The sequence below is a fragment of the Coregonus clupeaformis genome, chromosome 1 (assembly GCF_020615455.1).
Source record: "Coregonus clupeaformis isolate EN_2021a chromosome 1, ASM2061545v1, whole genome shotgun sequence".
Lineage (NCBI taxonomy): Eukaryota > Metazoa > Chordata > Actinopteri > Salmoniformes > Salmonidae > Coregonus > Coregonus clupeaformis.
This window is the reverse complement of record NC_059192.1, coordinates 92,327,882-92,342,742: the sequence shown is the minus strand read 5'-3', so window position 1 is coordinate 92,342,742 and position 14,861 is coordinate 92,327,882. Positions and strand designations below refer to the sequence as shown.

Sequence of the window (14,861 nt, the reverse complement as noted above, 5' to 3'; positions counted from 1 at the left end):
TCTCTGTATGCCGTCTGACAGGTGGTATTCCCTCTCTAACTAGTCTCTGTATGCCGTCTGACAGGTGGTATTCCTCTCCTCTAACTAGTCTCTGTATGCCGTCTGACAGGTGGTATTCCCTCTCTAACTAGTCTCTGTATGCCGTCTGACAGGTGGTATTCCTCTCCTCTAACTAGTCTCTGTATGCCGTCTGACAGGTGGTATTCCTCTCCTCTAACTAGTCTCTGTATGCCGTCTGACAGGTGGTATTCCTCTCCTCTAACTAGTCTCTGTATGCCGTCTGACAGGTGGTATTCCTCTCCTCTAACTAGTCTCTGTATGCCGTCTGACAGGTGGTATTCCTCTCCTCTAACTAGTCTCTGTATGCCGTCTGACAGGTGGTATTCCTCTCCTCCTAACTAGTCTCTGTATGCCGTCTGACAGGTGGTATTCCTCTCCTCTAACTAGTCTCTGTATGCCGTCTGACAGGTGGTATTCCTCTCCTCTAACTAGTCTCTGTATGCCGTCTGACAGGTGGTATTCCTCTCCTCTAACTAGTCTCTGTATGCCGTCTGACAGGTGGTATTCCTCTCCTCTAACTAGTCTCTGTATGCCGTCTGACAGGTGGTATTCCTCTCTCTAACTAGTCTCTGTATGCCGCCTGACAGGTGGTATTCCTCTCTAACTAGTCTCTGTATGCCGTCTGACAGGTGGTATTCCTCTCCTCTAACTAGTCTCTGTATGCCGTCTGACAGGTGGTATTCCTCTCCTCTAACTAGTCTCTGTATGCCGTCTGACAGGTGGTATTCCCTCTCTAACTAGTCTCTGTATGCCGCCTGACAGGTGGTATTCTCTCCTCTAACTAGTCTCTGTATGCCGCCTGACAGGTGGTATTCCTCTCTAACTAGTCTCTGTATGCCGTCTGACAGGTGGTATTCCTCTCCTCTAACTAGTCTCTGTATGCCGTCTGACAGGTGGTATTCCTCTCCCTAACTAGTCTCTGTATGCCGTCTGACAGGTGGTATTCCTCTCCTCTAACTAGTCTCTGTATGCTGTCTGACAGGTGGTATTCCTCTCCTCTAACTAGTCTCTGTATGCCGTCTGACAGGTGGTATTCCTCTCTAACTAGTCTCTGTATGCCGTCTGATAGGTGGTATTCCTCTAACTAGTCTCTGTATGCCGTCTGACAGGTGGTAGGATATTCCTCTCCTCTAACTAGTCTCTGTATGCCGTCTGACAGGTGGTATTCCTCTCCTCTAACTAGTCTCTGTATGCCGTCTGACAGGTGGTATTCCTCTCCTCTAACTAGTCTCTGTATGCCGTCTGACAGGTGGTATTCCTCTCCTCTAACTAGTCTCTGTATGCCGTCTGACAGGTGGTATTCCTCTCCTCTAACTAGTCTCTGTATGCCGTCTGACAGGTGGTATTCCTCTCCTCTAACTAGTCTCTGTATGCCGTCTGACAGGTGGTATTCCTCTCTAACTAGTCTCTGTATGCCGTCTGACAGGTGGTATTCCTCTCCTCTAACTAGTCTCTGTATGCCGTCTGACAGGTGGTATTCCTCTCCTCTAACTAGTCTCTGTATGCCGTCTGACAGGTGGTATTCCTCTCCTCTAACTAGTCTCTGTATGCCGTCTGACAGGTGGTATTCCTCGACTAACTAGTCTGTATGCCGTCTGACAGGTGGTATTCCTCTCCTCTAACTAGTCTCTGTATGCTGTCTGACAGGTGGTATTCCTCTCCTCTAACTAGTCTCTGTATGCCGTCTGACAGGTGGTATTCCTCTCTAACTAGTCTCTGTATGCCGTCTGACAGGTGGTATTCCTCTCTAACTAGTCTCTGTATGCCGTCTGACAGGTGATATTCCTCTCCTCTAACTAGTCTCTGTATGCCGTCTGACAGGTGGTATTCCTCTCTAACTAGTCTCTGTATGCTGCACGTGATAAATAAAATGCATGACGACTAATGAAAATACACACCAATTTAATTCCACTAAATTATACAAATTAACCCAGACTGATAAGCATGATGGGTCAAATTTATTTTTGGTAAACCGATTAACCACCATAACCCTACTTTCTCATTGCCACTTGACCACCTTAGGCAAAACATGGTATACTTCCTAAATAGCACAGTTCAAGAATTTCCTGAAAAACCAGGAGGGAAATCCCACCATATGAAATGTGATTTAGGTTACAAAGACAACAATTAAGTCTCCCGAAATCCCAGCTCCTAGCCAATTGTGGTTTTGCAGTTTGAGGAAACAAAAAGAAAAGTGCACAGGAGAGCATGAATTATTTCAGCTGGTGTCAGATGAGATGAGCTGCTCCAGTTCTCCTCTCAGGGAACATGCACCATGACAGGTGTGCTCAGAACATCACGGACCCTGCACGAGATTTGGCAACCAAGACACCAGCCCACGAGCAGTGAGAAATCACAAGTCTACCAGTGAAGGAAAGGAGAGCCTTTTGAAGGTTTGAACTTCAAAATCAGGCAGAGTGTGGTTTGAACTTGAATCAGGCTTCAGGAAGGCAGTGTGTGAAATTAAAGCTCAAACTAAATGCCATACTGGAGTCAGGTTCCTGAAAGGCGGCTGACACTGCAGTCTCGGTTGTTTAAAAACGGCACACGATTGTCAATAATGGATCAAGGTAAAAACTAAAACAAGGTTTGACAGAGCACAATGAGAACTACAAGGAAAAGCAGTATTCATTCAAGGTCTGTGGACAGACACTGCTTTACGGTCAATAAATTAACTCTATTGTGACGGTTACTAAAAACTAAAACTGCCAGTCAGATCTCACATGACAAAATGAGAGATGTGGCGGAGCGCGAGCGAGGGGGGGCGGAGGGCGAGCGAGGGGGCGGGGGCGAGCGAGAGCGAGGGGCGAGCGCGAGCGAGGGGGGCGGAGCGCGAGCGAGGGGGCGGAGCGCGAGCGAGGGGGGCGGAGCGCGAGCGAGGGGGGCGGAGCGCGAGCGAGGCGGAGAGCGAGCGAGAGAGAGGCGGAGAGCGAGCGAGAGAGAGGCGGAGAGCGAGCGAGAGAGAGGCGGAGAGCGAGCGAGAGAGAGGCGGAGAGCGAGCAAGCAGAGTGAGAAAGAGGGGGAGACAGAGCTAGGGAGAAAGAGTGCTTTTAGGATCAGGTAGGAACTCACTGTCTGACATGTGACCTGTCACTGGCCTTTCTCCTGCCAGCGTGAATCAGCCTCAGAGCCCAGCAGCATGTTTGCCCCTGACCCTCTCTCCTTCACACACACACACACACACACACACTAGGGATGCGCGGGTTGAATAAAGAGAAAATACCTTAAAAACATCCATAAATGTCTCGTTCTTGTGCAATTTCTATCTGTAGGCTACATTGAGGTTACATTATTGTAGTCTATCTGGTATTAGTGAGTCAGCCTGTACTTTAGGGACTAACTGTATGCCCAATAGCCTACAAACACCAATTGCTTTTGGGAACGGGCAAAAAAAAAAAAAGTGACCGTCTATCCATAAAGGCAAAAAGGACAGTGTTGGAGTTTAATCCAATAAGAGGAAAACTGTGAAATGGAGAGCTGAAAATAAAGAGAAGGGAGGTCCAGAAACAGTCATGGGAAAGATTTTAAGTGGTAAAAAGAGGAGGATAGCAGTGCCAAGATGGGAACTTCAAATACTCAAGGGAACTGCAGCCTACTGTTCAGATGGGTTAAGTGGAAACTGAACTCTGGACACTGACTGTAGGTCTATATCCTCTCACATAGCCTAAAATATTAACTCCTGCAGAATTAAACATTTCTTGCAGTAAAATTATACACCAAATGTTTTGGACTCGGGAACAGGAGTGGATAAATATTGTTTCTTTCTTTCAGCATTTTGAATGCGCAGTTCGATACCGTCTGTATATAGAGGCACCATCTTTATCAGCATCATAAAGGCTGACAGTATATCAACCACATAAAATATGTAGCCAAACATGTTGGGTCATTTTCAAAGCTTTCCACGTCCTTACAACCGGTCAAACTGATGTCATTTGGAAAAAAATTGGAGTTCTTGCATTTTCTCCCCGGTCCCTAAACGTCTTTGCGTCACGAAAGAAGCAGGAGATGACAGAACTTTACCGATGTCAACTAGATCGAATCGTTCATTCTATCATTTATGACATTCTGGTGATAAAGGGTTTATTTAGTCTTCAAGGGCAACATATAAATGACAGAAGAGAAGCTGCATAAATCTAAATTATAGACAAGATCACTAACAAAACGCCGGAAATTGGAAATGGAAGCATTACTAAAATCAGGCCAAAGAAATCCTGCACCCCCCCCTGTCAAAGATAATGCCACCATCTGACTGTAGCCAAACAGCACATTTCCTATATTAGCAGGTTATGGTCGGGTGCGGCCCCCATTTTCACTTTATTACATAGTCGGGTGGTTGCGGATGGGTTATTAGCAATTGCGGGTGAGTGAACAAAGAGCTAACCTGCACACACACACACACACACACACACTTACTGCCAAAGCCCTCACTGCCAAGCACACACACACGTGACATACACACTGGCTTACACAAATGCCCGAATATTTCCCTGACTGACAACCTCAAATTCTATTCAGTATAGGGAACAGCCCATGCCCCCCACTGCTGAACATAGTCATGGAAAAATGATCTAGGCCTGACACATCCCATCTCGGACGGAAAACACCCAATGTGTCCCCCCAAAGGATTTTCTAAATGCAACTGTAATAGATGAATTACCTCTTGACTCCGTATGCCATGTTTAGCAGATTGTCCAACCTGAAATGAAAGTAGAGTTCAGTTGAAGCACATTACTGCAGAACATTGATGAAGTTCAACGCATTCATAAAAAGATGCCAATGCACATATGTTTTCAGAGACAAAAACGCGAGCTGGAAATCCCCAGGGAAAAAAAAAAAAAAATCACCCAAATAACATTGTTTACATTGTGTGGTATTGTCACACTAATGTCGATGTGAAGGACCATTATATGGTCAACAAGAATAACGAAAAGGAATACAAAGCCATTAACTACAAGTGCACCCACATTCATCAAAAAAGGCAAATAAAAATTGAGTCACTAGGGAAGAAAAGTATGGTTAATGGCCCAGTGCAGTCAAATGTGATTTTCCTGTTTGTGTGATATATATATATCTATCTATGTTTGCCTTTTTAGTTTAAGAGTTGTTTGAACATACCGCCTGAAATTTCAGCCTGTTTTGGTGGGGTGGAGTTTTGGCCTTCCATGGTGACATCACCATTCAGTAAATTAGATAATAGACCAATAGGAGACTTCCAAACCTCTGCTAATGAGAGCAAATGTTCTGTTTTCCCCTCCCAGCTCAGACCACTCCCAGACAGTCCTAGCTAAATGCTAAAGAAGCGGTTTATTTTTTACCACTTTAATTGAAAACAAAAATCACACAGTAAGGTACTTTAATCGTTACCCAGAAATGATTTGATATTGGAGATAAAAACGGCTGCATCGGACCTTTAATAAATATTCAGCTTACATGAGCTAGAATACACTAAATTCCTTACACTAAGAGTGCCAAAAATCAAATCATACGGTACAGTCAATTTGGACAGCTCAATAAGAAGTCATTCAGCAGCCATAGGAAGGGTGGCAATACAGATCATAAAGCCTATTTGTTGGTTTGCCTTTTTCTCAGGGGGTTTTCAAACAGTCAAGTGTTTTAAATGACCACAATACAACTCCCAAAATCCCTCAAACCTACATTCAACTTCAACAAGACTAGATATTTGCAACAGGTGGAACACAGCAAAATACAAATATGGTTTAAGTGTGAATAGCGTAAATTATTTTGAATAACTCTGGATGTTTTGATAAGTTGTCGTGTCATGTAGCCTACAGTATTCCACTGTTAAGCGAGACAATTCAAATGCCTTTATTATTATTTTTTCTCCTCCTTCACCTATGAGGAATAAATTGCTTTCATGTCTTTTATAGGTAGGCTATGACTTGGCTTAGCTCTAATCAGAATGCGGTGGGTAGGTTTGTTTTAGGTGTGCCCCTTTACCTGAAGCGCTGTGCCTGCTGTGCAAGGGGTCCGGGGTACCTTCGATTGGGCGACTGGTACAGCTGAGAGAGCAGGGCCTGGCTGGTCTTCTGGCTGGGGTTGTTGGCAAACTTCACCGTGATGGGCTCTGTGGCGCCCGGCGGCTTCTGGCCGTTCAGGCCCTTGATGGCTTCCTCCGCTTCGATTCGCCGGTCAAAACGGATAAAACCCACCCCCCTGGAGACACCTGGGGACCACAAGCGTCATGTTTAGAAGCTCAGTGACTTGCTACACGTCATTATATATAGTCTTGTTCGAGCCAGAACTGCTCATCGATCCGTTTCTATAGCGTGAGGCAGCTTGACCTTCAAATACGCCCCCCCCCCTGGACAGGACGCTAGTTTCTAGTAACCCTTTGGGTCCCCAACACCAAGAATAAGAAACACTGCTGGTTTATTGTCAATAATACTAAGAGATGAAGCTGCATAACAGACATTTGTGGTCAACCTCGGTCATCGAAACGTCAAGCCTACAACGGATCTTAGAAATGTAGTTATTTTTCAAAATCACAAAACCCCACAAGGAAATGATATCCATTTAGTCAATAAGCTAAACAGATTCAACATATTTGCAGACGGGGAAACATGAATAAGATCCCCTTCTCGAAAACCCACTGAATATATATATGAGTAGGTAGACTTGGTCTGTAGTCGCGTTTTGAACACAACACCCCCAAATTGCACTGGCAACAAATTACATATGGAAGCCTTGTCCCTAATCTTTGACTGAACATGGTACATTTCTGCAGCAGAGAGGTGGGAAATGGCTCCGCGAGAGAGATTCTGTTTATTACCATTTCATAAGGAGCATACGGATTTCCATTTCCACATGGCAGTTTGGAAATGGAGATTATAAAACAGTTGTACATTTATTTTATTTCTTGCCACGAAAAAGTATTACAGCTACACCTTCGGGGGGTGATAAGGAGGGATGGAGAGCCAGAATGAATAACATTTCATTCTATTGCTAATGTAGATTTATGAAAGGCTGCATGTTGGGACCACAGATTCATTCCTGAGGCCTGGCCAGCGGTGGGGGGGGAGGGTGGGGTAAGACAAAGACAGCGAGTGGGGGGCTTCCTACTCACCGGTCACCTGGTCCACCAGAATGCGTGAGGTAATGATTCGTCCGTACTGAGAGAAGAGCTGCTCCAGTTCTTTCTGAGTCATGGTTTTTGGCAAGCCACTGACGTACAGATTTGCATCTCTAATGGAGGCTGAGCTTGGACGAGCGTAGGAAACCTAGAGCGGAAGCAATTACGAGAGACTGGTTAGCGTCCTCTTAAACACACCAAATGACAGTTCACACTGAAGAATGCCACTAGTGCCCTCACAGAAACGGTGGCGACAGCCTTCACATTACCAGCAGTGGAGAAACGAGAGGTGAAATCCCAAGACCCCCCCGTGTTTGTTATGTCTAACGAGTGCAGGGCCAATCAAAAGCTGTGAATTCAATGATAAACATCCAGTGCTCTGAACAAGTTGTTGATTTAGTTAAAAATAAAAATAAATGCCACAATCATGCGGAAATCCATATTCACGAGTCTCGGGGTCTCCATGATGGCTTCTGGAATGTTTCAAACACAAGGCTGTGTCTGAACACGTAACATTTCAGGTTCCAGGCTTAGTTTGGTTCCAGACCTTTTTGAAGGGTAGACACTTAAATACTTTTTATATCAAAACAAGCCCACTGAGGGATACAAATAAATGTGGGTTGGTATTAGGGGATGGGCACGGTTATTCGAATCTCCGAAAGGGATGTTAGTATTCGATCACTTGATTGAATTCATTTTGAGATAAAATTTTTTTGTTGTTGACCCATTTCAAAAAAAAAAAAAAAGCTGTCTAAATTGCATCATCCTTGTGACATTTTTACACACATCTACACACACACAAACAGGTAACTACCAAAATAATGGAAACACTTGAGTACGAGGGATACAAAGTATATTGAAAGCAGGTGGTTCCACACAGGTGTGGTTCCTGAGTTAATGAAGCAATTAACATCCCATCATGCTTAGGGTCATGTATAAAAATGCTGGGCAGGCCATTATTTTGGCTACCATGGCTATGCCCCCATAGGATGACAATGCCCCCCGTCCACAGGGCACGAGTGGTCTCAATGGTTTGATGAGCATGAAAATGATGTAAACCACATGCCACGGCAGTCTCAGTCAACAGATCTCAACCCAATTGAACGTTTATTGGAGATTCTGGAGCGACGCCTGAGACGGCGTTCTCCACAACCATCAACAAAAAACACCAAATGAAGAACTGCGTTGCTTGTAGAATCTACGCCAAGGCGACATGACGCAGTTCTGGCTCAGTGGGCCCAACGCCCTATTAAGAAACTTTGGCAGTTACCTGTATATGGTCCATTCAAGCCAGATCTCACACAGGTCCATTCTGTATGTTGTGTAGGCTCAGTGTGTTATTCACCTTCCATAGGCAGGGTAGCTGGGTCTGACATGGCTGGGTTGTGTATGGTAGGGGGTGGACCCTCACACAGGAGGGGAGGGGCAGGGAGATTCTGGAGTGGCGACTGAAGAATGGTGTCGCATCCCACCAATAGAGTTTCCAGACACTTGTAGAATATATGCCGAGCTGCATTGAAGTGGTTCTGGTGGCCCCAAACGCCCTACTAAAAGACACTAGGTTGGTGTTTCCTTATTTTTGGCAGTTACCTGTACCATGACAATTTACAATCTTACTTCAATGAAACAAGTGGATTCTCTTTCACTATCGTAGTGCATCGCTGCCATCTTCCCAACTTCAAATAGCAATTATATGCATGCACCCATCCAAGTTTCGCCTTCAACACGGGGACCAAACTAACTTCTCCAGCTTAGTCAGAAATCAACATTTGTCCCCCCCCCCCTCCACGTAATAGAAAACAGGAGGGTACCAGATAGTCTACTAGAACTGAAGATAAATACATCACACCTCTTAACAATTCGTTTTCTGAGGATACCATCCTTCAATGCAGGCACGCACACACAAAGTGAGAGTTTAGGCGTATGGAGCAGCGTGGGGACAGCGTGTGGAGCAGCGTGGGGACAGCGTGTGGGACAGCGTGTGGGGACAGCGTGGGGACAGCGTGTGGGGACAGCGCGTGGGGACAGCGTGTGGGGACAGCGTGGGGGACAGCGTGGGGAGCAGCGTGGGGACAGCGTGGGGAGCAGCGTGGGGAGCAGCGTGGGGGGAGCAGCGTGGGGGACAGCGTGTGGGGACAGCGTGTGGGGACAGCGTGTGGGGACAGCGTGTGGGGACTGCGTGTGGGGACAGCGTGTGGAGCAGCGTGGGGACAGCGTGTGGGAGCAGCGTGGGGGACAGCGTGGGGACAGCGTGTGGGGACAGCGTGGGGACAGCGTGGGGACAGCGCGTGGGGACAGCGTGGGGACAGCGTATGGAGCAGCGTGGGGACAGCGCGTGGGGACAGCGTGGGGACAGCGTGGGGACAGTGTTGAGAGCAGCGTGGGGACAGCGTGAGAGCAGCGTGGGCTGCTGTGTTCTGCTCCTCCCTTTGCCTCGTGGCTGAGACAGGTCCTCAGTAGCTCAGCTGGTAGAGCACAGCGCTTGTAACGCCAAGGTAGTGGGTTCGATCCCCGGGACCACCCATACACACAAAAAAAAAAAAATGTATGCAAGCATGACTGTAAGTCGCTTTGGATAAAAGCGTCTGCTAAATGGCATATTATTATTATTATATTATTACAGGTCTGTGTGTGAGACAGGTCTGTGTGTGAGACAGGTCTGTGTGTGTGTGTGTGTGTGTGTGTATGGGCCCCGTGTAGCTCAGTTGGTAGAGCATGGTGCTTGCAACGCCAGGATGGTTGGTTCGATTCCCACGGGGGGCCAGTATGAGAAAAAATATATATAATAATATTGTATGCACTCACTAACTGTAAGTCGCTCTGGATAACAGCGTCTGCTAAATGACTAAAATGTAAATGTGTGTGTGACAGGTCTGTGTGTGTGACAGGTCTGTGTTTTGGAGTGTGCACCGCGGCCGTAATTCATTAGTGTCAAACCCGCTAAATGGTCCTCTACCAAGACCCGCTCCGCAATCTGGCCCAATGGATTGGATCAATAAAATTCACCCAGTACAATTACACCTCCAAATAGGAACCCCCCTCCCATCCCTCCCATCCCTTCCTCCCCCAGTCACTGCATTTGATGCAAAGTATATTCTTCTGGCTCACGTTTTTTTTTGGTTTTACTTCTGAAAGAGCAGCTGGAGAATTTCAGGTGATATACAACACACTCACACACGATATACAAAAGTATGTGGACACCCCTTCAAATCAGTGACTTTCACCGTGGCACCGTCATTGGATGCCACCTTTCCAACAAGTCAGTTTGCCAAATGTCTGCCCTGCTAGAGCTACCGCGGTCAAGTGCTGTTATTGTGAAGTGGAAACTGCCTCTGGACGCAACGTCAGCACAAGAACTGTTCGTCGGGAGCTTCATGAAATGGGTTCTCATGGCCGAGCAGCTGCACACAAGCCTAAGATCACCGTGCGCAATGCCAAGCGTCAGCTAGAGTGGTGTAAAGCTCGCCGCCATTGGACTCTGGAGCAGTGGAAACTCGTTCTCTGGAGTGATGAATCACGCTTCGTCTGGCAGTCCGACGGACAAGTCTGGGTTTGGCGGATGCCAGGAGAACGCTACCTGCCCCAATGCATAGTGCCAACTGTAAAGTTTGGTGGAGGAGGAATAATGGTCTGGGGCTGTTTTTCATGGTTCGGGCTAGGTCCCTTAGTTCCAGTGAAGGGAAATCTTAACGCTACAGCATACAATGACATTCTAGACGATTCTGTGCTTTGGGCAACAGTTCGGGGAAGGCCCTTTCCTGTTTCAGCATGACAACGCCCCCGAGCACAAAGCGAGGTCCATACAGAAATGGTTTGTCGAGATCGGTGTGGAAGAACTTGACTGCCCTGCACAGAGCCCTGACCTCAACCCCATCGAACACCTTTGGGATGAATTGGAACGCCGACTGCGAGCAGGGCCTAATCGCCCAACATCAGTGCCCCACCTCACTGTCTGAATGGAAGGAAGTCCCAACATCTAGTGGAAAACCTCCCCAGAAGAGTAGAGACTGTTATAGCAGCAAAAGGGAGACCAACTCCATATTAATGACAGTGTTCTAATTTCAGAGTAGGGAAGAGTATTCAAAATAATTGCCATAGTTTTTTGGGGATATCCAGATTGTAACTTTCAACTTTGACACTTGCTTGCTGCGCAGCCTGGGCGACTCCGGAGAGAAGGTGCGCGCCGACTGCAGGGCGGAGGATTAGCAGGGGCTGGTGTGTGACGTGAGGCATAGGAGAGAGAGAGCCACTGAGCTAAGCTAGTTAGACCTGTAGCTACCATAGGTTGTCTATGAACCGATCTGTCAGTGCCGGTCTTCACGGCAACAAATAGATGTAAAGAGCTACGTTAGCTAGCCAGCTAGGCTAGTTGAGGCGGTTTTGCTTTTGCCGCGCCCTTCATCTAAAAACAACTCCATTCAGATTAAAACAACCTACCTGTTGGTTGCGCGTTGTAGCCTACTCCTCATTTAGCTAATTTAATCCGTCATTTTAATTCCATTCAGCATCAAATTAGAGATCTCCCACTTCACGTCGCGCGCCACTTACTGGCCGACAATACCAACAAACTACACGCCGCATGAAGAAAAGTAAATAGCCTAACATCCGTTTGTATATTTGAATAACCGTGCCCTATTTCAGAGGTTTGGGGGGCGGGGGGAGATGTTTAGAGACGCAGAATACATTTTTCACAAGCGGACATTTTCTCCCCCTGTTGGATCAGGCCAGTGTATGCACCGTGGAAAATCACATCCAATAAACTCAGCCCCAGCGTTCACAGGTCCTGACGCACTGTATGAAGCAAATGAGTTTCTCCAGCACATCGATACCGGCTCTGCCAGATGAATACCAATAAGCGAGCCACCTCCCTGTACCGGCATCACACAGGCGCGTTACGGCAGCACATGCAACCATAGAAACAGCTCTGCTCTACTTAGCTACACTTATTACAGGCTCCCCTCTCCGCTTCACAATGACTACTTAATATCAAACAGGAAGTTAGAACATTTGGACAGCACACAATTACCATGCAATGGTCCATTTAGCCACTGGATACTAAGTGTATGGAAATTGGAAATGCCTTAGAATAGAACAACATAATAAGAATTACAATAGAACAAGAACATAACAGAACAGAACAATAGAACAAGAACAGAATAACAATAGAACAGAACAACAATAGAACAGGAACAGAACAACAATAGAACAGGAACAGAACAACAATAGAACAGAACAACAATAGAACAGAACAGAACAACAATAGAACAGGAACAGAATAACAATAGAACAGGAACAGAATAACAATAGAACAGGAACAGAATAACAATAGAACAGGAACAGAATAACAATAGAACAGGAACAGAATAACAATAGAACAGGAACAGAATAACAATAGAACAGAAAAACTTTAGAATAGAACAACAGATTACAATAAAGTTAACAGGTTAAAATTCCATCATGGTGGAGAATTGAATGAACACTCATGTGATACTTGAGGGATCGGTGAGTGCTTGCTTACCTTAATGGTTTTGGTCTGAAGTCTCAGGCCATTTAATGTGTTGATGGCTTTTTCTGCATCTTTCGGGTCCACGTAATTCACAAACCCATAACCTAGGCTCTGCCCTGCAATCAGAAAACAAACCAATTAGAATTGCTAAACTCGACTGTGGTCAGATCAGGTTTGTCTTGACCACACACACACACAGTATGCTACATCAACGCAGTAGACTAGATAGATGCACAACAGTTCAACAGTTCCACTCTAAAAGAACATTTGATGAACTTGAAGCCTCAATGGTGCGGAGCCAACATCAAAAGAAAAAAACTAATTGCTGCCAATCCAGATTCCCGACTTTGAATACCACTGATTTAGAAGGTGTTTGGGAGTGGACAACGTGGCTCTGAGTCTGTTGACCACAGAGGAAAAGTATTCCTGGAACCTTCCCATTCTCCATAACGTACATCTCAGCCTTAATTTCTCTTCATTTCTCTTTGACTGGCTGGTGATTTAGAGTCTCACATGGCCCAGTGGATTTAGCTTAAGCCAACCTAACGCCGTATGCTGCTCGTGCTAGCTACCTCAGAATGTTGCGTAAATCACCAGGCATCCTGAGAGATGAACCTTGACGTCCTCTCTCTCTCTCTCTCTCCTCTAGCTTGCAGCCATAGACCTTTACCCAGAACTTCCTCTATTGTAGATATCCAATGCCTTTCTATCACAATGGATTCAACCACAGGATATTCTTAAACAGGAATCCACACATGCCAACTGGCTGCATTTGAAACCGCTATTAGGCCCAGAATCTTGGCCCATCTTGACAAAATGGCTTAAAGTCACCAATGGCAGGCGATTCCTCCGCTTCGAAGTGAGTCATCTCTGACACAGACGAGCGCCGAGGTTGAACGCGTTCCCCTCTATCATTTATTTCCAAAATCTACAATAGATTGACACCCACTCCTTATGTGCACACTGTCTACTCAATTTCCTCCACCCACTCCATTTAGTCTCTGTGCAATTCGAATGGTGGTCCAGTTCACAAGCAACTTAAAAATATATGAATTAAAGATATTAATAAATAAAGATATGGAAACCTAATATGAGATTAGATTGAAATCTTGGGGGGTGGGGGGGAATATTTTCCTAATCCCATGGTAGCACGCACAAATTACCCCTTAAACCAAATTCACAAAATGTACACATGTAATGCTTCAATGAGGGATGCAGATTCAACGAGGGGATGGTTTTCGAGAGTCCTCTCTTCAAAACAGAGTCTGCCATCTTACATGCTATAAAATGGGGGAGATTCACTCCCATTCTGGCTCAATGTGGGCCATCACCGTGACTCATTGCTTGCACGGGTTCCTCTGCTGCTATGAAGAACAGTTGATAAACTGAAATTCACCTTGCATCTCGGGGAGCGCTATAGCCAGGAGAAACACAGTGAGCCTTTGAAATGAGCTGGTGAGATGACACTTCCATTTGAGCCTGGAGGGCAAACAAATCCTCTGACTGTATTCTGCTATATTGAGAAAACTACACATCTTCCTATGGATAGTCCCTTTCCTATGGATAGTCCCTTTCCTATGGATAGCCCCTTTCCTATGGATAGCCCCTTTCCTATGGATAGCCCCTTTCCTATGGATAGCCCCTTTCCTATGGATAGCCCCTTTCCTATGGATAGCCCTTTCCTATGGATAGCCCTTTCCTATGGATAGCCCTTTCCTATGGATAGCCCTTTCCTATGGATAGCCCTTTCCTATGGATAGCCCTTTCCATGGATAGCCCTTTCCTATGGATAGCCCTTTCCTATGGATAGCCCTTTCCTATGGATAGCCCTTTTCCTATGGATAGCCCTTTCTATGGTAGCTTTCTATGGATAGCCCTTTCCTATGGATAGCCCTTTCCTATGGATAGCCCTTTCCTATGGATAGCCCTTTCCTATGGATAGCCCTTTCCTATGGATAGCCCTTTCCTATGGATAGCCCCTTTCCTATGGATAGCCCTTTCCTATGGATAGCCCTTTCCTATGGATAGCCCCTTTCCTATGGATAGCCCCTTTCCTATGGATAGCCCCTTTCCTATGGATAGCCCTTTCCTATGGATAGCCCTTTCCTATGGATAGCCCTTTCCTATGGATAGCCCCTTTCCTATGGATAGCCCCTTTCCTATGGATAGCCCTTTCCTATGGATAGCCCTTTCCTATGGATAGCC

The 14,861-nt window shown here is 46.1% G+C and overlaps 1 protein-coding gene across 3 annotated transcripts in view; it reads right to left on the bottom strand.

Annotated features, from left to right (window-relative positions):
• Positions 1–4,699: 4,699 nt before the first annotated feature.
• The window catches only part of LOC121571047 (ELAV-like protein 2), a 44,314-nt gene continuing 34,152 nt past the window's right edge, over positions 4,700–14,861 (bottom strand). For all 3 annotated transcript variants that reach the window (XM_045225131.1, XM_045225129.1, XM_045225127.1), the window contains exons 4-7: positions 12,669–12,772; positions 7,145–7,298; positions 6,019–6,244; positions 4,700–4,756 (exon numbers count right to left, since the gene is read on the bottom strand). In XM_045225131.1, coding sequence (XP_045081066.1) covers positions 4,714–4,756; positions 6,019–6,244; positions 7,145–7,298; positions 12,669–12,772 — 527 coding nt within the window. In that variant the 3' untranslated portion in view covers positions 4,700–4,713. The remainder of the gene's footprint in view (positions 4,757–6,018; positions 6,245–7,144; positions 7,299–12,668; positions 12,773–14,861) is intronic.